The sequence below is a fragment of the Mastigoproctus giganteus genome, chromosome 1, assembly GCF_048544385.1.
Source record: "Mastigoproctus giganteus isolate SK-2022 chromosome 1, ASM4854438v1, whole genome shotgun sequence".
NCBI lineage: Eukaryota > Metazoa > Arthropoda > Arachnida > Uropygi > Thelyphonidae > Mastigoproctus > Mastigoproctus giganteus.
In genome coordinates, this window is record NC_143575.1 from 254,907,678 (window position 1) to 254,931,600 (window position 23,923).

Below are 23,923 nucleotides of genomic sequence, written 5' to 3' on the forward strand. Positions count from 1 at the left end.
CTTTCCTACTGCATCCAGTAATGTTATTTAGCTTTTCTCTCTTTCAAACAAGCAATCATTTCAATTAAAAATAATTCTTAAGAATGAGATTTTGAACTTTATAATCCCTTGATACATGGGTTGCAGGATGCTGCTTAACGTTTGCTGGAAGAAACACCAGTTGATGTTTTTTATCTTGCTTTCAGCCACTTTGTGTGCCATGCAGTTGTCCAAAAGAAAGAATTTTTCAGTCATGTCACCACATGATAGAAAAATTCTTTTTTATTTGTGCTATATTGAATAGGTGACTTTTTAATGTTTTTAAGCATGGATTATTTTCCTATCACAAATATTTTTTTCTTTTCTGTACCAATCTCTTGACACTTTACTGCCTACACACTTTTTACCCTTGAATGTTAATGTTCTGTCAGGAGTTAATTTTAAAAAGAATCCCATCTCATTTACATTAAAAATATCATTGTCTGTATCCTTTATGCACTTTGGCCATACCAGATTTAACCACTGCAGAACAGTTGTTACTGTTAATGTCTTTGGCTTCATCTGTAACTTTTCCAAAAATATATGTTGTGATGCAACTTTGTAAGAGGATCCCTTCATGAATGAAGGGATCCTCTTACAAAGAGAGGCTTAAGTTCTGCAAATTGCAGTGGCTGGAGACTAGGCACCTGCGCGGTGATCTGATTGAGGTGTATAAGGCCTTGAATGGGTTGAGCACGCTGAATTCTGATGGGATCCTTCCACTTGTTCAGATTACGAACCTAAGGGGGCATAAATTCAAATTAAGAATGGACAGATGTAGAATAGATGTGCGGAAATTTGCCTTTAGCCAGCGGGTGGTTAATTGCTGGAACAAACTTCTATCTGTCGTTGTGGAAGTTGATAGGTTGAATAAATTTAAGGAGGAACTGGACAGGCATTTGGAGGGAATGGTGTGTTTTTTTTTTTTTTTTTGGCTGATGCTGCATAAGCTCATACACTTAATTTCTTGCATCACATGCCACTACTACTACCTATAGGTTTTGTGACCTACAGAAAGGGTTTACATACTTACCACTTCCTTCATAGTTTACTGTGCTGCATAATAAAATGCCACAATGTGTTTTCTTTTTTTTTTTTTTATAAGCTCTTAAAAAAAAAGAGCAGAAATAACTGAATTTAAAAAAATAATAATAATAATCAGATGGTCTTAAAGCAAACTTTATTGTAATGCACTGATGCAAAAGGCAATAAAAAGGGGATCAACTTATGTGGTGAATACATATTGCTGGTCAGTTCACTGGAAAATTTGAAGTCATGGTCACGGTGTGAAAATTTTAAAAAGCAAAATGGCACAATTATATGGAGATCTTTCTTAACTGATTTAATTGTGAAGTCTTATCAATTATAATTATAAAAGCTGAAATAGTCTGGTATTCAGGTCCAGAAATTGATGAAATTGAATGATACATAAATAGATGTAGATGAATAGTATTCAATAAAATAATTTACAAGTTTTTGATTTTTTTTTTTTTTTTTTTTTTTTTTTTTTTTTAATTCTGATTTGAGTTTTGTCAGTAATTTTATTCATAATTGGGTAGCCAAATAAAATGAGAACAAACAAATTAGTAAGCATTTATGTACAGTTCCTTCATAAATTCTAAAACTTTTCTGTAAGAAACATGCTCACTCGATGCATTAGCATTAGCATAGGCATTTGATGCAAGAAAGCAAGCTTATGCAGCATCAGCCAAAAAAAAAAAAAAAAAAAAAACCACTTCCACTTCACCCCTCTGTTCATTCAAAATACCTGTCCAGCTGAGCCTTAAACTTATTTAGGCTATCAACCTCCACCACGAGGGATCGAAGTCTGTTCCACCAACCAACCACCCGCTGGCTAAAGGCAAATTTCCGCACGTCTATCCTACATCTGTCTTTCCTCAATTTGAATTTATGCCCTCTCAGGTGATTTTTCTGAGCTAGAGGAAGAATCCCATCAGCATTGAGCATGCTTAAACCATTCAAGGCTTTATACACCTATCAGATCACCTCGCTGGTGCCTAGTCTCCAGACACTGTAATTTGCAAAACTTAAGCCTTTCTTCATAAGAGCCCCCTTTGTTCCATTCACTAATCTTGTTGCCCTTCTCTGTACTCGTTCCAGCAGCTCTACATCCTTCTTGAAATGAGACCTTCAGACCTGTATACAGTACTCTAGGTGTGGCCTGACCATTGCCTTATACAATGGAATAATCACCTCCTTATCCCTGCTGGAAAAATTCCTGTATATCATTGACAATACTCCATGAGCTACTCTTGCAGCCCGTCTGCACTGCTCAGAGAACTTCATATCTGCCTACACAACCACCCCCAAGTCCCTTTCATTCTCTACCACTGTCAGTGTAGTACCACAGAGTTGATACGTTGCTCTGGGGTTGCTGTTTCCCATGTGTAGTACTTTACATTTGTCAATGTTAAACTTCATTTGCCACCTCTCAGCCCATCTGCTCAACCTTTCCAGATACTGTTGCAGCAGCATAGTGTCAGTAGTGTCCTTGACAACCCTGCCAACCTTTGTATCATCTGCAAACTTGGACATTAAGCTTGATATACCATCATCAATATCATTTATAAATACAGAAAACAATAATGGACCCAACACTGAGCCCTGAGGGACTCCACTAATAACATTAGTCCACGATGAGCAGTGTCCATTGATTACCACTCTCTGTCTTCTCCCCCTCAACCACCCCTTTATCCATAGCAGCAATTTGCCTCCAATGTCACACTGCTCCAATTTGTGTAGCCGTCTTCCATGTGCAACAGTATCAAAAGCCTTTCTAAGATCCAAGTATATAATATCAAAGTTATTCCCTGCATCCAGTTCTTTTGTGACTGCATCATAGTATCCAATCAAGTTGGTCAGGCAAGACTTCCCCTTAACAATACCATGCTGTGTCTGAGCTATAACTGAAGTCTTGTCTAAATGATCCTGCAGTGCTTCTTTAACCAGTGCCTCCATTAATTTTCCTGGAACAGAAGTTAAGCTCACAGATCTATAATTACTTGTGTCAGCCTTTGATCCTCCTTTGTGAATTGGGGTCACATTTGCACATTTCCAGTCTATGGGTACCTCCCCTAAGTCCAAGGAAGCTCTCATAATTATGGCTAAGGGTTTGCTTACTTCCTTTGCTGCCTCCTTTAATATAACTGGATAGATCCCATCCACCCCGGGTGCCTTTCTTGTGTTTATCTTCAACAGTTTCTCCTCCACTTTACTCCCAGTTATTTCAAGATTCTGTAGCTTACTGCCAGAGTTGAATACACCTCTGGCATTCCCCTTGCTGAATAACTCCTCATGTGTGAATGTCAATGCAAAATATTCATTTAGTTTGTTAGCTACCTGAGCAGGATCATCAACAGTTGACCCATCAATATCAAGTGGACCAATCTGATTCATCCCCTTCCTTCTAGAGTTTACATAAGTAAAGAACTCTTTGCTGTTTTTCTTTGCATCCCTTGCCAAGGATTTCTCGTAATCTGCCTTCGCCTGCCTAACCTCCTTTGTAACTTGGTTGCATATCAACTTGTATCTATCATAGGCTTCTGTGTCATGTGTTAATTTGTAAGTATCCCATGCATTTTTCTTCTCTGCCATATGCCTCATTAGTTCATCTGACGTCCATTTTGGCCTAAACCTTGAACAATATTTCTTAGTTGGTATGTAAAGCCTAGTAGCTTCCAAGATAAGTTCTTTGAATGCTTCCCATTTTGAATTTGCTGTTGGTAACATCATCAGTTGGTCCCACTGTATAGAATTTAAATACTGTCTCAGACCATCATAGTCGCCTTTACGGAAGCAATAACCCTTCCCTTTACCCCTAATGGTAGTTACCTCTTTGAGTAAATCCCACTTCAGCACACTGTGATCACTGCCACCTAGTGGTTCATTTATCTGCAGATTCTTAATGCATGAAGAATCACTGCTGATAATCAAATCAAGAGTATTACTCCCTCTAGTTGCCTCCCGAACATGCTGATGTAGAAAACAATCATCCAATAAATCCACAAAAGCCCTGCTAGTGTGTGAGTAACCAGCCCCCAAATTCCAGTCAATATCTGGGAAATTAAAATCCCCCATTATAAGACTCTCTGATTTACTGGCCCACTCTATTTCCCTGTACAATATCTTATTATACTCATCAGAGTCATTAGGCCTATAGCACACTCCTACTCTCAATTTTGATCTCCCAATGCTTATGTCACACCAAACTGACTCAACACTGCACTGTCCGGCGATGTCGACTGGCTTCACTTCCTTGGTTTTTATGTGTTTCTTAACTAATAGCATAACCCCTTCCTATCCTGTCTATCCTTTCTGTAGACGTTGTACTCCCCAAATTGCAGTTCTACATCCCTTATATCTGTGTGACACCACGTCTCTGATATCCCAACAATATCTGCCTTCGATGTTTTGAGCAATACCTCAAATTCATCAAATTTATTTACTAAACTCCTAGCATTGGTGTACACGCAAGTATACCTGCACCTGTTTCTATTCTTAGCTGCCCTAACACAACCCATGTGTTTACTTGTACCGCAATGGCTCCCAGCAGTCTCTGAATTACCATGCATCTTGTTTTTCAGGCTTCTGCTCATTCTAATAGAAGCAGTGCAAGAATCTCTTTCACCTCTGCCAGTGGCTACTGTCAATCTATTGGTCTTTGTCTCCCCCCAAGCTAGCAGTTTTCCGACCCACCTAACACTGCCTCGATAGCATCAGCAAATATTCTTGCACCCTTTCTATTTAAGTGTATCCCATCCCTGTAGAAGCAATCTCTCCTGTTAACAAGTACAGTCCAGGCTGAAAAAAATTCTACCCCTTGAGCCTTGCACAATCTTTCCAGGGCCGAATTGATCGACAAGGCTCTCATCATATACTCCCTCCTATCGTGTCTGGGCAGAATTGCAGACACTTTCAAATTCAACCCTAATTCTTCGCTTTTGTTCAACAGTGACCTGTACTTGTTAAGTAATTCTGCCGGTCTCCTACTCTTAATATTATTAGTGCCAACGTGTACAACTGTATCACCTTTTGTGCCCTTAAAAGATGATATTCGCTCTACAACGTCATCAACCTTTGCCTCCGGCAGACATACCCTGGTCCTGTTCCACCTATCTTTTTTACAAAGCATGTTCCCCGTTTCCCTGACAATAGAGTCACCAACAACTACTAGTTCCTTCGGGACCAGCGCATTCTGCCTTGGGGGTTGTCTCTGTGTCACGCGATGCCCAAGTGCAAGCTCTGGCGTTGATGTGGGCAGCTGAGAGCTTGATGGGCCCCTCAATTTAGTTTCTTCGAGGGCATCCACCCTGTCCTTCAAGCTCTCATATAGGCCCACAAGAACGCCGAGTTGTTGCCTGATATCGATACACTCCTTGCATCGCGCACACACAAAGACATCCCCCTTGGCACTATCATGTCCCATACCTGATTGCTCTGCAAACATCAAGCAAACAGTGCATTTTATAAGGCTGTGAGTCAGAGGACAACTGCCCCCCCTCAGTTCTGCTCTGAGCCACAGCACTTCCATTAGCTTGAGCCTTTTGCTTTGCTGCTCTGGTCTGAGTCATGATTCTATTAATTTATTAATTAATTATAATTAATTATATTACGTTTGTAATTTAAGTCGTTATATGTATTTATTTAAACATACAATTTAACTGCTAACGAAGTTCAACTAACGCGTTACAGGAACTCATTCCTGATAGGGTTAATAAATTTGGAATATTTCTATTCATTTATTTTTTATTTGATTTAAAAAATAAATTAATGGGCTTGATGTAGCTAATTCCTTTTCTAGATATATTTTCATGGTGATAATTGAGTAATGGCATTATAGTGGAAGGAAGCCACAGGCTTTTACTGCACTGGCTGAAAGGGGAACGATTAGATAAGCTTCAGCTTCAACTGCCTGCAAAGGCAACCTGTTCCAGCAATCAACGACACTCATCGGCTAAAAGAAAACTTGCAATCTAGTCTCCCTAAACACCTCTTCCCCTGTGATTTGAATATATACCCCAGAGTTCCGGAATTCTCTATAACATTGAAAATTCCTTCATTCATTTTACTAACCCCTCTCAGAACCTTATAAACTTCAATTTGGTCACCTCTGGGGTGCCCGGTTGCCTGTCTTTGTACCCTTTCAAGAAGCTGAATATCTTTTTTCAAATGATATCTCCATACTTGAACAAACCACAGTATTCCAAATGTGGTCTTTCAGTTGCCTTATACACTGGGATTATGATCTCCATATTTCTACAGAATAGTGTTCAATAAATCATAGATACGACACCATAAGCTTTCCTGGCTGCCTGTTTACACTGCTCAGAAAACTTCATATCTGCCCATATTATAACTCCCAGATCCCTTTCTTCCTCTACTGTTTTTAATTCAACCCCACCAAGTGTATATATAATTTATTTTGGGGTTGCTATTCCCCAAATGTTAGACCTTGCATTTTGCTGCATTAAAACTTGCCACTTTTCTGAACATTCTCGTGGCCTGTTCAAGTCATCTTGAAAGAGCACTGATTGGTACCAATCTTTATGTCATCTACAAATTTTGACATCAAGCTTTCTATCCCATTGTCAATGTTGTTTATGAAAATCAGAAACAACAGTGGTCCAAAAATGGATCCTTGGGGAAATCCCACTTCTGATTTTACACCAATCTGAAGAATATCCATTAATCACAACCCTGTGCCTTCTGCCACCCAGCAGTCCATCTTAGAATTTTTCCAGTAATCCCAACATGTTCCACCTTATACAGTAACCTCTCACGAGGGACTGAGTCAGATGCCTTGCTAAAATCTAAATAAACCACATCAAAATTGTTCTCAACATCCAGCTCATGAGTAACTTGTCAAAACAGCTTATTTAGTTAATTAAACGTCATTTTCCCTTAACAGAACCATTGTGTTATTCAGAATGCCATATTGAAATGTCTCTGGATTGCTTTTAAGATTTTCCCTACCACTGAAGTTAGGCTAACTGCTCTGTAGTTACCAACTTTGCTCTTAGAACCACCTTTATGCATTGGCACTTCTCCAATCCAAAGGAATCTTCCCCCAAGTCCAAAGATGCCCTCATAATTAACTTTAATGATTCAGTATACTCCCTGGTGGCCTCCCTCAAAATTACTGAATATGTGCCATCAACTCCAGGAGCCTTAATTGCATTTATGCTTGAAAGTTATTCTAATAAACAGCCATCTGTAATTTCAAAATCACTAATTTCATGTATGACTCAGCCTCTTCTCAGCATGAAGGATTTTTATTCAGTAAAGACAGACATAAAATACCTGTTCAATTCATCTGCAACATCAACAAGTTGTCTAAGTCTTTCCCACACCCAGTACACAAGGGCCCAATCTGATTTGATTTTTTCTTTGTATTCACATACATGAAAATTGTCTCCTTTCTTTACTCTCTTAGCCAGTGCTTTCTCATACACAGCCTTGGCCTCTCTAACCTTATCTGTTGTACTATTACAAATCAACTTGTAGCTGTTGTACGCATCAGTACTTTTCATCGCTTTGCAACTGCCCCATGCTATCTTTACCTGCTCTATTTGACCGGCCAGCTCTTCCTCTTCCTGCAATATTTTCTTAAAGGTATTCCATAATTCAAGTGTATTTGCCCTCACTCTGCAATCCACCCAATTAATGGATGCCATAAAGCTCCTTAAACTGTCCAAGTCACCCTTCTAAAATTAAAACCCATGCCTTTACCTGTAACTACTGCAACATCTTTCTTCCAACTGATGACTGCATGATCACTACCTGCTAATGGCTCTTGTATTTTAAGCTCTGTGATGACATTTAATTTATTAGTAATGATGAGGTCAAGAATATTTCTCACCCCTAGTATTATTTCTGACGTGCTGATACAAATTATGATCATCTTGTTTATTTAGAAAAAAAATTTTCCCTGTGGTGAGTTTCCCTCCAACTTATTCCAATCAGTGGGGCAGATTGAAGTCACCCATAATAAGACATTCACATTTGCTTGCCCGTCCCATTTGCATGTAAAGACTTGTCGTATTCCTCACAGTCATCTAATCTGTAGATTACTTCCACTCTCATTATACCTTCCAACTAAGTCGCGCCACAGAGAGTCTATGCTGGCCAGTGTAACTTAATATTATTTCAGCATTAGTTGTCCTAACCAGGAGTTCAAATTCAGCCATTTTCTTGACAACACTCCTAACATTACTGTAGACACAGTAAGACTAAGTGTTCTTCTGTAGTTTACTACTACCCTGACACACCCCTTAAAACTATTTAGGCTTGTTTTCCTTAAAACTGTTTAGGCTCATCCCACTCATTTGAAACATTGCTTCCTTCAGAACATCTTGCCAACATTGGCTGTAGTGGCAACAAACAAGAATTCTTGCCCATATCATCAGATAAGTGCAGATCTATATCACCCTTCTCTCCTCTAACTGGCATTTCCTTGAACCCATAAGGTAACCTCAGTGATACTGGTAAAAATCCTTTTGCCACCTTTGTTCAAAATAGGTTCCTTCTACTGACAAGTGCAGGCCACGCTGATAAAAAAAAAAAAAAAAAAAAAAATTACCCCCCCCCCCCCCAAGAGTGTCTCAGATTCCCTCAGATCATGGGTTAATCCACAAGGCTTTCAGCATAGAATCCTTCCTGTCATGTCTGGGCAGAGTTGCAGACACTTACCCATTCAGACCTAACTCATGACATTTTTTTCTTCAAGTTACTATATTTATCCAACAAATGTTCAGGTCGTGCACTTGACTATTCTTATCTGGAACACAAATCGAGAGTGCAACACTATGTGGGTTACGAGATATATGAGCTCCCAATTCCATTTGTTTCTAGGGCAAGCACTCGTTTCTTCAGTGACTCATTCTTCTCGTAATGAACCAAGTTCTAATTTGAGATCTGTACACTCCTTACATTGGGTGCAAAGAAAAATATTACCATGAGCTTAAAATCTTTATTCTTCTAACCATCATCACATTAGTGATTCACATGAGGCTCTTATTGTTTTCCAAAATTTGAAAAATGAGTCCCCCCCCTCCCTTTACTCGTCAATAATACTATAGCCAGCATTTATCAGTCTACTTAAATGATTAAAATATATACAGCAAAAGTTTTATTATCTGGTACATACATAACCGGAAAGCTCTAGTAACCAGCATATTTGTATTCTACGAACAGAGTTCACCAATTACTAGTTTTCTTTATAGTCCATGTTAGAAAAAAATGTAACACATTGTAATTGGTATCTCTTTTTTAGCATAAGATTAATGAAGCATTAAAAGACACTAAGCCTGCTGGGGTTGTGAGGCCCAACCTTATAGTGAGGGCTTTGGCATTTGTAAGCATACTTACTATAAGGTTGGGCCTCACAACCCCAGAAAGCTTAGTGTCTTTCAATTACTTTTTCTATACTTTTTATCTTTCTGCTGTCTATTTCTAATTTCTTCCTGTTCGTTGAACTATTAGTGCAATATGAGAGTGAAACAAATGTTCCAACTATCCTACTTCTATCGCTATTTTTCTTCTTTATTTATTTAAAATAATCCTCTTTCCCTTCCCCTTCCTCAATTTAATACCTCACCCTTATACCATTTGCTTCTTTTTTTTATTTCCTATTTACAAAATTAAATCCTACAATATAATCCTACATATTCATTTTAAAATTTTTCTATTTTAACTAAATCATTTATACAAAGGGTACTAGGAAAGTTTTGCAATACAGCTTTGTTTATTTAATTTTTTCAAAGTAATTTCCTCTACATTCAATACACCTCTCCATCCTCCGAAACCAATCTTTAAACCAGTTCTGCCAAGTTTCACTAGGGAATAAAGCACACTCGTTGACCCAAGCCCGTAGAAGGTCCTCATCACTGGAAAACCGCCTCCCTTTTAGCTTCATTTTCACATGCAGGAACAGTGCAAAGTCGCAGGGAGCAAGGTCTGGACTGTAGGGAGGGTGCTCGAGAAGTTTCAGTCCTGTCGTGGTCAAATATTCGGTGCAGGCTTTGGCGCGGTTAGCTGGAGCATTATCGTGATGGAGGTACCAGGTGTCCATTCTTGACTTTGACCGCAGGTTCTTCATAGATCCAATAACTTTAGGCAGGCATTGTTCAGTATACCACTTAGCTGTGACTGTCTTCTGCGTGTCCAAAACGACACGTTCCACAATTCCACTCAATTTGAAAAATACAGCTATCATTTTCTTCTTTACAGATCGGGATTTTCTGATAATTACGGGTGTGTCGTCATCATCAAAGACCCAAACTTTGTTTTGAGCCTTGGTCGGCAGATCATAATAGTAGAGCCAAGTCTCGTCACCTGTCACGATGTTGTTCACATACCGAGATTGTCCCTTATCAAACTTTTTTAACATCTTCCGGCACCAAGTCACACGTTGTGTCATCTGCTCTTCAGTCAGTTGATGCGGCACGCAGAGAGAACAAAGTTTCTTCACGTGCAAATGATCTTGCAGAATCGAACGAATTGCTGGTGCATTTAGGCCCAAAGTATCCTCTATCTGTTGGTAGGTCACTCGCCTGTTTTCGTCAAGCATTTTCCTCACAGCAGTAACGTTTTCCTCCGTAACTGACGTTCGTGGCCTTCCCGGCCTCTCCAAATCCTCCAGAGTGAAATTTCCCCTTTGGAATTCTCTATACCACCTGAATATCGTTGTACGATGTGGACAATCATCATCTAGTGCAAGAGTCATTTCTTCTAAGCACTGGTCTATGGTTAAACCACGCACGAAATTATACCGCAAAAATGTCCTTATCTCATTTCGTGACCACGATGCCATTGCAAGCACTTTACACTCTCACTACTAATGAATAACTGAGCCCATCGACTTGGTGCGGTGGCTACTATGCACGTATGAACATGTCTCAACATGCAGCAACAAGCAGCTTCCTGTGATTCATTGTTGCGTCATATTGCAAAACTTTCCTAGTACCCTTTGTACCTCAATTAATTACACTGCATTGGAATTACCTTGTCCATACTGTATTAGAAAGTGCTAATTTCTTTATCATGACTTGTTTTGGCCATTCACTTTTCTTCTACTAATATTATTTCAGCATTAGTTGATGATGACATATCTGATGACAGCTATAACATTTTAATTTTTATTGCCATTTTATTTGCATTATATTATTATTCTGATGTACTAATTTTCCTTTACAGTTCTCCCACTTTATATTGGCTTGGTAATTCAGCCCATAATTTTTCTTAATTTATTAATAAAAATTATGGGCTGAATTTACCTCTAGGATTTTAACGTTCTTTCACCTTTCATAAATCTACTACACTTCTTTTTCTACTTTCCTCACCTTCTACTTGCTGGCACTTTGAATAGCTATCGCATCCATTTATGCATATTCAATATATTAATAAAACTTATATATATAATATAAAAATAACATTGAATTTTAATTGTTTCGATTATCCTATACATACTTAAACGATGACTGTAGTCATCTTTTTTTAAAAGTGACTACAGTGGGACCAACTGATGTTACCAATAGTAAATTCTAAATGGGAAGGCCTTATACACCTCAGTCAGATCACCTCGCAGGTACATAGGCTTCAGACGCTGCAATTTGCAGAACTTAAGCCTTTCTTGGTAAGAGGATCCCTTTGTTCCCCTCACCAATCTTGTTGCCCTTCTCTGTACTCGTTCTAGAAACTCTGCATCCTTTCTAAAATGAGGCCTCCCGACGCAGTACTCAAGGTGTGGCCTGACCATTGCCTTATACAAAGGAATAATCACCTCCTTATCCCTGCTAGCAAAAGTATCATTGACAAGACCCCATGACCTATTCTGGCATCCTGTCTGCACTGCTCAGAAAGTTTCATATCTGACTGCACAATTACCCCAGGTATTTTTCATTCTCTACCGCCCTGAATGTAGTACTACACAGTTGGTATGTTTCTCTGGGACTACTTCTCAGCCCATCTGCCCAGCTTTTCTAGATACCTGTTGTTGCAATAGCATACTGTTATTAACAATTCTGCCAACCTTTTCCATCAGACTTAATGCCAAGTTTGCAAGCATCTGCAAACTTGGCATTAAGCCTGATATACCTTCATCAATGCCATTGATAAATATACAAAACAACGATGGGCTCAACACCAAACCCTGGGGAACTCCACTAATAACATTAGTCCATGAAGAGCAGTGTCCATTCATTACCACTCTGTCTTCTCCCACTGAACCACCCTTTCATCCATTGTAGCAACTTGCCCTTAATGCATACTGTTCCAATTTGTATAGTAGTCTTATACGTGCAACAATATCAAAAGCTTTCCTGAAAACGAAGTATATGATATCAAAATAATTTTTTGCATCCAGTTCCTTTGTGATCACATCATAGTATCCAATAAAATTGGTCAGAGAAGACTTTCCCTTAACAAACCTCATGCTGTGTCTATATTATTTCCGCAGTCTTGTCTAGATGATCTTGCAGTGCTTCTTTAACCAGTGACTCCATTATTTTCTCCAGAACAGAAGTTAAACTAACAGGTCTTAATTACTTGTGTGTGTGTTACCCTTTGTGAATTGGGGATACATTTGCACATCTCCAGTCTGTGGGGACCTCTCCTGAATCCAAGGTTGCTCTCATAATTATGGCTAAGGGTTTGCTTACTTCCTCTGCTGCACCCTTTAATATACTAGATAAATCCCATCTCCTCCAGGTGCTTTTCTTACATTTAACTTCAATTTCTCCTCAGTTATTACAAAATCATTAAGCTCTCTGTTTAAGTTTAATAAACTTCTGTTCTCCACTTCCCTACAGAATTCCCCATGTGCAAATGTAGATGCAAAATACTCGTTCAGTTTGCCAGCTAAATGAGTAGGATCATCAACAGTCGAACCATCGATATCAAGGTTCCCAATCTGATTTTCAACACTTCCTTCTAGAATTTATATAAGTAAAGAAGTCTTTGCTGTTTTTCTTTGCATTCTTTGCCAAAGATTTCTCGCAATCTGCCTTCACTTGCCTAGTCTGCTTTGTGACTTGATTACAGATTAGCTTATATCTACCATAGACTTCTGTGTCACCTCATAATTTTTCTTCTCTGCCATGTGTCTCATTAGTTCATCGACATCCATTTAGGCCTGAACTGTGAGCAGTATTTCTTAGTTGGTATGAAAAGCCTAGTAACTTTCAAGATTAATTCCTTGAATGCTTCCCATTTAGAATTTGCTGTTTGTAACATCATCAGTTCGGTCCCAACCTGCTGTATAGAATTTAAAAACTGTCTGAGACCACTATAGTTGCTTTCGTAAATTTACCTTTTTGAAAGCAAAATCCTTTACCATTGCTCCTGATCGTAGTTACTTCTTTAAGTAAATCCCCCATGAGTACAACGTAATCACTGCCATCTATATGATGGTATTACAAAGTTGGATTAAAATGGACCAGAAAAATGCCTGATAACAGGAGTTTGCAGGTTTAGGGTGCCAAACTGTACTGCATAATTGAACAAATATATGTTTGCATATAAATGAAGAAAGTACTTTTAAATATGAATAGATTCAAGGCAGAACTTGACAAACATTTTGGAGCGAGTGGATTTTTTTTTTTTTTTTTGCTGATGATATATAAGCTTGCTTTCTTGCATCATGTGCCTTTGCTAATGCTTTATTTTATTACATGATGATATGGCCTTAATTAATTAATTATTATTATTAATATGGGAGAAGTGTTCCGGAATACCATTCTACTGTATTCTGACAAGAAAGAAAAAAAAGAAGCTATATTTAAAAATCTTGCAGATGCAAGTTTCTTAAAAATTGGCAAGTATGTGTTAAGATTTGTTTTTAGAGGTTATATTGTAGTGCATTTGACTCTAAAACATGACTCTAAGCATGTAGTGAAAACATAAATATTTCTTTTTAATTATACCCTGCCTCCATTTTGACCTAAGCATTCTATAAAAATCATTTTATATTATGTTCTGCATCTGAAAGATATTTTATATTCATTCATTACATTCAACAGACTGCAGCTCTGAGGGCAGTAGGAAACATTGTTACAGGAACAGATGAGCAGACACAAGTAGTGCTTAACTGTGATGCATTGTCTCATTTTTCTGCTCTTCTCACACATCCTAAAGAAAAAATCAATAAGGTGAGATACTCTGCCTGTTCACATCTTTTGTGTTAACAGTATTTTTTTAAGCTTCATCAATACCATAGTTAAAAGTATCATTTTACTTTCTTTTATGTAAAAATATTTTTCATATTTTTATATTAATAAATTTCATAAATGTATTCTTAATAAAAATGCTAGTGTATTTTGTGCTTTATTTTAAAAAGAATGTATATTAAGTTACCTCAATTAAGTCAATGAAATACTAAATAATTCTTATGAGGCTAATGGCAACTCTCAGTAGACTTTAAGATCAGTGTTATCACAGACTTGAATAGCACATCTACATGTGCTATTAAAAATTTTTTTTTTTTTTTTTAACCTATTGGCTTGCTATTTTTGTCTTATTCAGACTGAATTTATTACTGGGATTTCTCTTCTCAAAAGATTACAAAACTTATAATTGAATGTTATGTTTATTTAGTGGCTTAAGTTTTAAAAATTGAAATTCATTGGAATTCCTGTGCATGCCTGCATGCATGTGAAGAAGTGTATATGCATGCAATTCTTCACTTAATCTCCCGTATTTGTGCTGTCTGAGAAAGAATAACGTTGCTATCAGTATTTTGTTTACTTAAACTTTTAAAGCCTAATACACTTAAGTCATATCCTTTTATTCTACCCCCCCCAAGCTAATCTTGTTGCATTTTGCTGTACCCTTTCCTACAAATTTTTCCGTAAAGTGTGGTTTCCAAACTTGTATGCAATATTCCAGATGTGGCCTAACTGTTGCTTTTTACAGTGAGATAATAATTCTTTGTTTCTGCTGACAAAGTACCTGTACACCATTGACAGAACCACAAGAGACTGTTCTGGCAATCTGACTGTATTGCTTAGAAAACTTCATATTGGACTATACAATTATCCCTATGTCATTTTTCTTATCAACTACCTTGAGTTTGGTGCTATTCTAATTTATCAATGTTAAACCTCACATGCCATTTTTCAGCCCATCTGCCTAATTTATCTAGCTGTAGCAACATACTTTGAATAACAACATTAATGACTTTTAAATGAGTATCGTTAATAATAATAACAGTTTTTCATTTACGTCTTTTAACCTCTTTATGACAACCAAGGATTGTCATTTTAAAATCGCTCATTTTAAAATCAGTTTAAAATATTTTCACCCCATTCCCCTCCTTAGTTCTTTTTAATGCTTCTTCCAACCTAAATTTAACCACCATCTACCAAAAAAAATTTATTGCAGATTTATACAAGGTGATTTATACAACTAGCAGCCAAAGCCGAACCTATGGTATCCCACTCATAGCATTACTCCTTGAAGGGCAGTAGCCATTTATAACTACTCTTTGTGCCCCTACCACTTAACCATCCCTTTATCCATGGCAGTATAAAGTTATACTGCCTCTATCCATGGCAGTATAACTTGCTCCTAGTGCCATTTTGTTCCAACTTATACAATGCATTGAAGAGTCTTGTTGATAATCAAATAAAGAATATTGCTTTCTCTTATAGCCATTCTAACATGTTAGTATAGACGGAGTCATATGTAAAATCCAGAAGTGTTTTACTATTGAGTGACAACCACAGCGCAAGGCTTGTAACATATTCCTACTCTCATTTTAGTTTTCCCAGTGCTTATGCTACACATGACTGACACAGTGACACAGTATTATAATGGCAGTCTTTGTCTATTGGTCATACCATTTTAAAATCTGTGCTCCCTAACTATAAAACATAGCAACATAGCTCTCCATCTTTTTTGTTCTTTCTGTACACATTGTACTCAGTATATTCAGATTCTGCATCCCCAATAATAGTGTTTGCAACACTTGAAACATTTTATGTATGCCATGCAACGTTCAAATTGAAAATTATACTTCAAATTTCAAATTACATTTTCAAATTTACAAACATCTATTTAACTTTTGTTTTGTGAAAGTCGCTGCAGTGCATCATTCTCTTGCTTACCTTTATCTTTCAGGTTGCCAGCATTATACATTTCTAACACCAGTTCTGGTTTGTTACCCAACCATCATTTTATAGCTTAATTATGCCATTTCTGTAATTCACCATTCTTTAAATTTTCTTTCATAATATCCTTCTATTCTTATGTGAAGAATATGTCTAATCCTAATTCTGTACATATTTGCCTTTGCCCAACAGTTTCAGAAAGAGAAACTAGTTATCAAGAAAGATTGAATATCCTTAATGAATTCAAGGATACATCAAGGCCATAATTGCTTCACATGAGAGATAATCTATATTCATTTAAACCATTGAATGATTTTGTAAATCATTTTGTATGATCTGTCTGAAGCTGCTGATTCTACATTGTTATACTTGTCGTAAAAAAGTCTTGCAATTATTTTTTTTTTCACGTTTCAGTAATTTTAAAATAAATTTTTTTGTTTGTGACAATAAAATATGTAATGAAAACAATTATTTCTTCGTGACTGGTTCTTGTCTACTTGAAAGAAGTCCATTAACCCTGAAGCAGGTGCGGTTAAAAAAAAAGTTACAAGTAGGCATGCTATTGCATTTTAATGCAGCAATATTTTTGGAGGGGGGGGTGAACAAGAAATAGTTCAAGATGTCCCTAAAATTAATATTCTTTATTCTGAAACTATATTGGATAGTAAAAATAATTAGCTTCCAAAATGTAGCATTGCAGTGCAATTGAAATTAAAGCAGAATGTGCAAACTGTTAAATTCACACTGGCATAGTTCTAACAGATAATTTAAATTGTTGAGGGTGGGAGGGCTGAAAAGCATGCAAGAGCATATCCACTGTTGGATTAATATTTATTGTTTTACTTACAGTGGGGAGTCTTGATGGTTGTGCTAATTTTCACTTGCTACCCATTTGAAAAAGTCCAAGTTTTAATCCTGTCCAGTGACAGGAAGAATTTTTACATAATTTTAAACAGCACTGATTTGGCTGGTCTCACACAGAGATACAGGGTTTTGTACGTAATTTTGGGGGGGGGGGTGGCAAGAGAAACAAACTAGGCTGAAGTATGTGCAGTATATGAACATATATACTAATATCTCATGATTGGCTACCATAAGCCAGCCATGAGATATAAGTATACAGCAGATCTGTGTGCTCTTCTGCTTAAAGAATTGAACTAAAACCGTGGCCGTAGTTTTTTTTTTTTAAGGTGAATGCATATTCGTTCTAAATTTGCTGAATTTATAAATATATAAAACAAACTTTTATTCCTGGGCCTCTTGAGTCAAAATCAAGGTAAGTCAGTAGATGAAATAGTTATTTGACTATTAATTTGTTCTTATTTTGATTTTTCAGGAGGCTGTATGGTTCCTTTCAAATATTACAGCAGGCAATCAACAACAAGTTCAAGCAGTTATTGATGCTGGTCTTGTTCCTATGATAATTCATCATCTTAGCCGGGTAACTAGTTTTTACTTAATGCAGTCCTAAGCAAATAGATAATAATAATATGTGATATCATAGAAAAACCCGCTGTTATTAGCACTGTCACCTCCATTTAAAATTCCCACTGTGCTAGAGGTGTGCACGGGCCCAGGCTTCGGCTAACACAAATGATATTCAGGCTCGGTTCAGATACAAATAATCGTAATGAATTATTTCAAAACTTTTCTGACTTTTTTGGGCTATTTCCTGCATATATATATATATATATATATATATATTTTTTTTTTTTTTTTTTTTATTCTTAAAGGTTTTTAGAAAAAATGTGTATTAGTTGTCTGTTGACACTTTTAATTAACCAGTAAGGTGCACTTTGCCAGCGTCTACCTAGTCTTGGCGCATTATAGCCATAGTTGCTAATGCGCCAAAAAAAAAAAAAAAACCCCAAACAAAATGCCAGCGTCTCCAAAATTCACTGAAATTTGTACTCTTTCGTGGAAGTGACCCAGTCGGTATTTTTGCTCAGTAAAGTAGCCTTTACCCTTAAGCGGGCATTAAGTTGCAATTTACATTCATCAAGAGTATATGTGTCATTATGTCCTCCGGAAATGGGTTCCTTTTTAGTTGTATGTGTGCAGTATACAGTATTTATTAAAAGTGTGATACCATTAATCCCTAGTTCTACTACATCCGAGATTTTGGGTTGACCTACTTTCAATTCTAAGAACATTCACTTGTAACACTCTAACCGCTTCTTTGCTAAATCCAATACTGAGCAATAATTTAGAAATACAGGTAAGGAGAATGCTTACACATCATTCATACAGTGAGAATTGCCAGTGGCATAAGTGACAGTCGGTTCCAATTTTTTTTTTTATTTAAGTATATTCATTTTGGAATTATATTAAATATGGTAAATTGAAAATTTATTATATTCTCTTTTTTTATGTAATTAATATTGGTAATTATTATATGATTATTAATTTTGAATCTGAAGGTGTGTTTTTTTTTTTATTTATTTATATAAAAAGTTTCAATCAGGATGGAATAAAAATTGGTTCTGGGGGGAAATGAAGCTGAAAAACAAATTCAGCTCAGGTTGGGCAGTCTAGACTTCAGGCTAGGCCATGTAAAAATAAAATATATAGGTCCATACAGGCCTCTACACTATGCATTATATTTAATTGAAGTAAAATATTTTATTCTGATACTGGTTACAGAATAACACTGTTTCAAAAGTTCTTCCTCAGTCCAATGTACATAAATTTTGGTGAGATCAGTATTCAGTTAGTTAGTCTCTTTGAAAAGTTCCATGATTGAGTTTATTTTTAGCAATATATGGATCAACTAGAAAATGGACTACTTAATAAAAGAATGTAAATTACCGACACAGTTGATTGTGGGAGATTAAAAATTGAATTCATTATTATATGTACACAGTATTGCACAGTTAAACTCTATCTGCCAAGATTTTCAAGAATCTGACTAAATTAGGTGTAGACTATAGACAACTTGTACACAAAACAAAAGTTATGAAAGTTAAGAGAGAAAAAAGAAATTACTATGTAGACCAGTGTTTCTCAACCTTTTCGTTGTTGTGGCATACTACAATCGCTATTAATACTCATATATATTATATATACACATATATAATATATATAAATATTATAAATAAAAATTATAAATAATATTTATATTATAATATACAGCAAACTCTCGATTTACTGGGATCGGATTAACCGAGACACTTCAAGATTCCAAAAAAAAAAAACAACCAGAAATCATAAAATTCAAGTAATAAATAGAATAGATATAAACAGATATTTTGCAAATCGTAAATAAGCGACAAGAAGCGGCATTATAAGTTGTCATTGGAATATTAGTGTACCTATTAATTTGCATCCCTGCTGTCTTCACACCGCTGCTCAAAAAAAGGGAACAAATGTTTAGTTTGTTTTAGTGCGTTGCGTCGATTGTTGTGTTCCGTTTCACTGCAAAAAGACAAATTTTGTTTCGTTATTTATGTCAGGGATGTCAATTTTTTTTTTTTTTTTTTTTTTGTTTAGAAATTGCGAAAATGATGTTACACAAAACAGTTGCACTTTCAGTTAAACAAAAATTTGAAATTATTCAAAAGTTTGAAAACTGTGCACCCATTAAATCTCTAATGAACCATTATAATGTTGGTGACCAAACCATATGCAACATCGTAAAAAATTAGGAAAGCTATAGACTTAAAATAAACATTGCAAAAAATAAAGGGAAGCATCATATTGGACATGCGAGTAGAGTGCATGGTAAGTTTTTTTTATCTATTGCCATATTTTTTTACATAGGCTGCTGAACATTTTTCGATACAGTAAGTCCCCAACTTGCGCTACTACAGATTTGCGTAAATTTTTTTTCACTCAATTTTTTTTTTTTTTTTTTTAAGGATTGTAAAATTTAAAACAAACAAACAAAAATAAATAAAATAAGCAATCGATAACGACGATCACTGCATGCACAAATTGCACAAGTGAGATATGAAGTAACAAGAAAAAAAATAGGAAAGAAGAGAAGATTCTTACAATTTATTTATGGTTGTTTTTTTTTATACGACTGAAGATTTCATTGAAGGGGCAACAATTTCACCATAATAACGTAAAAACACAGATTTCCAGCTATCGGTATTATCGCAAATACAATAAGATCGAGTTTACTACCCGTTTATAATTAGATGCACAAACAGAAAAGTTCAATAACAAGGAAAGTGCAAATTGTTTTTGTTTTATGGTAGTTGGTAGGGACCTCCAGAAACGTGTGTTAGCAAAATGTGAGCTCTCGTGGGTGACAGCGCTTGTGTTCCAAACAGCTTCCTCATTTTCAAATCAATAAAAAAAAATCATGAAAAATGTTTTTGTTTTTTTATACAAAAAAAAAAAAAACAAAATGGCTTGGAATAAGAGATGCATCTTTCCTTATTTGTTACTTTGCTTTGTGTTTCTATTTAAAGATCATTTTTATTGTGTAGAAATATAACTTAAGAAAAAGAATACCCTTTGAATTTTAAAACTGAACCATTGCTAATTGTTCAGTTTTTTTCTCCGTTGATACTTTTCCCCTACAAAAATTTTTTTCCACAATAGTTGGCATGTAAAATATCAGCTGTAAAAAAGAAGTGCTCAATAGGTTTCATACTATTAAAAGAAAACTTAAGTTTCATTTGGAAAATTACATTTAAAAAAAAAAAATGTTGAGGACGTGAGATTTTCAGCATTTTTTGATTCACTCCCTGTTTTCTTTTGAATAAGCATTTTGAACACTTATCACATCAACTTCTAAAAAAAAAATAATTATATATATATATATATATATATATTTGAGTTAATTTATCATTTTGTTTCTTGACACCTCTCTAAATGTTCACTGCTGAGTGCTAACATACATGTTGAAAATCCCTGATTGATAATGTCTCAGAAAATTAGGAAACCAATTTTTTCATCATTAAATAGTTAAAATATAAATTATATAAGAAGTAAAAAGTTAGTATCTTTCCTCTTTGTTTAAATAATCAATATTTTTTATAATGGGATATGTCTGACCCTGGAACAGTTCAATAGGAAACATTTAGAATGATGATTTTTTTTGTTCTTGTATAGTATATTTTTAAAGAATAAAAATTGTTTTATTTCTTTTTTTTTCCTTAGGGAGAATTTCAAACTCAGAAGGAGGCAGCATGGGCTATTAGTAACTTAACAATTAGTGGAACAAAAGCTCAGGTGGCCTATTTGGTTGATCAGAAAGTTATTCCACCACTGTGTAATTTGCTCACTGTACGAGATCCTCAAGTGGTACAAGTAGTTTTAGATGGAATTAACAATATCCTAAAAATGGCTGGCTCTCATTTTTATGCTATTGCAAGCCAAATTGAAGAATGTGGAGGTAAATGCATGAAGATTTTATTTTAAAAAAGACTTTAAATGTTAGAATGTTCTTAAATGTAGAGTATATTCTTATTACCAATAAGATGGTATGGCCAGGATTTGGCTATGCTATCTTATTGGTAATCAATAGCATAGCCAGGATTTGGAAAGAAGAGGGAAGTTCAAAAGCCATTTGACTTATTAGAGTGGAGATTGTGTTATTCTGAGCAAATTTCATCCAGCTGTATAATAAAATATGAAATAAGATTTAAAAAATTATAAAACTATTCAAAATATGTAAAAAATCTATTGCTTTTAAAAATTGAATAATAGTCACGACCTGAAGTTTCAATACCTGATCAGATATCTATGAATTCAAAAAAAAACTTGCTATTTTATTATAATCACTGTTATTAAAAACTATATCTTGGGAAAATGGTTCACAATGGGATATGAATATCAAAAAAATGAATTTGAAATTAACTAAAAATAAATAAACACCTTGAAAAAGGTTTAGTGCACTTCAGTTTTTTGGATTGTATGTTAAAAAGAAAAATAAGGACAAGATAGAAACATATAGAAAACTGAAAGTATACAAACTTTCAGCCTAGCCATCATGTATTGATGTGAGAATAGAGGAAAAGGAAAAGTAAGGAAACATCACAGTAAATGCAGTTTCAAGTCTCTAATGGAACTATTATGGCAAAGGCTTTACTTGTGTTAAAGTGTTCTGCCAAAAATGAGTTCTTCAATATTGAAAAATAGAGTGCTGTCCTATTTGACTTAAGATGTGGTTGGTTTGATAACACTGTTCAGCAATGTTTTCTTCTCAGTGGAGAAGGTAGAAGCTAACATGATTCTGGAAACAGAATTGTCTCTCACATAACGATTTTCAGTTACCCCAATCATTGCCGTATAATGTATGTTGTACGTTAGGCTATTTTATCAGATTTTTTATTGTGGTTGCTGTTTTTTTTTTTTTTTTTTTAGTGCATACTTATTTTAAAAAATATCTAGATATTTTTTATGTATACAGGGTGTCTCAAAAATGCACGGCATAACTTCAGGAATGTGTTCCTCATATGTAGACAATAAAAATATTTTATATCAACATAGTTCCGGAAATGCTTGGTTTCTGAGTTTTGATGGTCTGTCTATGACACTAAACTGTTCACATCACCTTATAGTAATCGTTCAAAATGTCCACCTTCTGCCTGAATACAGACCTGAATTCCACCGGCAGAACATTACTTGCGCAGGGTAATCTGCTGGTGACAAGGCCTGTACCCGTTGCAGATAGTAAGGATACAGTTGGTGTTCTCGCAACACTCTACAAATAGTCAAACGTTGAACAGCCAGTTGCATTGCTATTCTGCATGGGCTGATTCCAGGAGTGGCATGCACAACATCCAAAATCTCCTCCTCTACTTCAGGAGTCGTAGATCTTGGTCATCCTCTGTCGGCAGCACAAAGTGTAAAGGTCCCATGTTCACAAAGGCAGCGATGGATACCTTTAAACATTTTCCTGTCTGGACATCTTCGTTCTGGGAACCTTTCGTGGTACAAGCATGGCCTCCATAGCATTGCCATCCCCCAAACCATACATGAAGTGCATATCCGCTTGCTCCTGATTTGAGTACCTGGTCGGAATGGAAAACCACAAGATTCTGTAAGTACCTTGTGATGAAGGAAATCACCTGCGGGAGATAAGACATTCCGGTTAATAACTCGGGAACCAAGCATTTCCGGAACTATGTTGATATATGTTTTTCTTCTTTTTCTTATGGGTAACACAAAGTATGTTATGAATACAAATGACAATGTTTGCTATATATGTGTCCAGCTTTATTCATATAGCAGTAGCAATACTTATACTTCAGTTGTCCATTAGGAAATCAAGGCTATGCTCTGTTGTATTAGATGTATAGTAAAGCTAACTCAGTGGCTCGCTGGTAAGAACATATGCTTTGTAGTGTGAATGGCATGGTATGAGCAGTCAATCATTATGATGATTGTTACTTTTTGTTTAACCAAAACCATAGGCTTTTCTGCCAAAAGTATACTTGTATGCCTGAATGTTGCACCAGACATCAGGCTTGTTTCTCACAATGAAGATTTTGCAATTCCTATTGTCCCTGCTAACTTGCAAAGTTGACATCATGGCAGATATAGATGAACCAGAAAGCCAAAAACTGCTTCAAAAAGTGAATTATACGTACCTGAAACAGAGGAAGTATCAGATTTGATTGAAACATGCTGAAGTTTATTATCTTGTTTTTAATTGTCTTTGTCAAAAAACAACTCTAGGGTTGTGTTTGCAGCAATAGAATTTATCTAAAAGTACAAAAGTTTCCATATTCCAAGACAGACAAAAACTTATCAGCATTTTTATAATGAATGATTTAGCTTGTGCTTACCATGATACTAAAGGTGAATGCTTAAACTGGGTATAG

At 35.8% G+C, this 23,923-nt stretch overlaps 1 protein-coding gene across 2 annotated transcripts in view; it reads left to right on the forward strand.

Moving 5' to 3' along the window:
• Nucleotides 1-23,923, forward strand: part of Kap-alpha3 (karyopherin alpha3) — a 173,166-nt gene that overhangs the window by 130,630 nt on the left and 18,613 nt on the right. For both annotated transcript variants that reach the window (XM_090376955.1, XM_090376962.1), the window contains exons 9-11: nt 14,055-14,183; nt 17,479-17,583; nt 21,255-21,489. In XM_090376955.1, the coding sequence (XP_090233081.1) occupies nt 14,055-14,183; nt 17,479-17,583; nt 21,255-21,489 (469 nt within the window). The remainder of the gene's footprint in view (nt 1-14,054; nt 14,184-17,478; nt 17,584-21,254; nt 21,490-23,923) is intronic.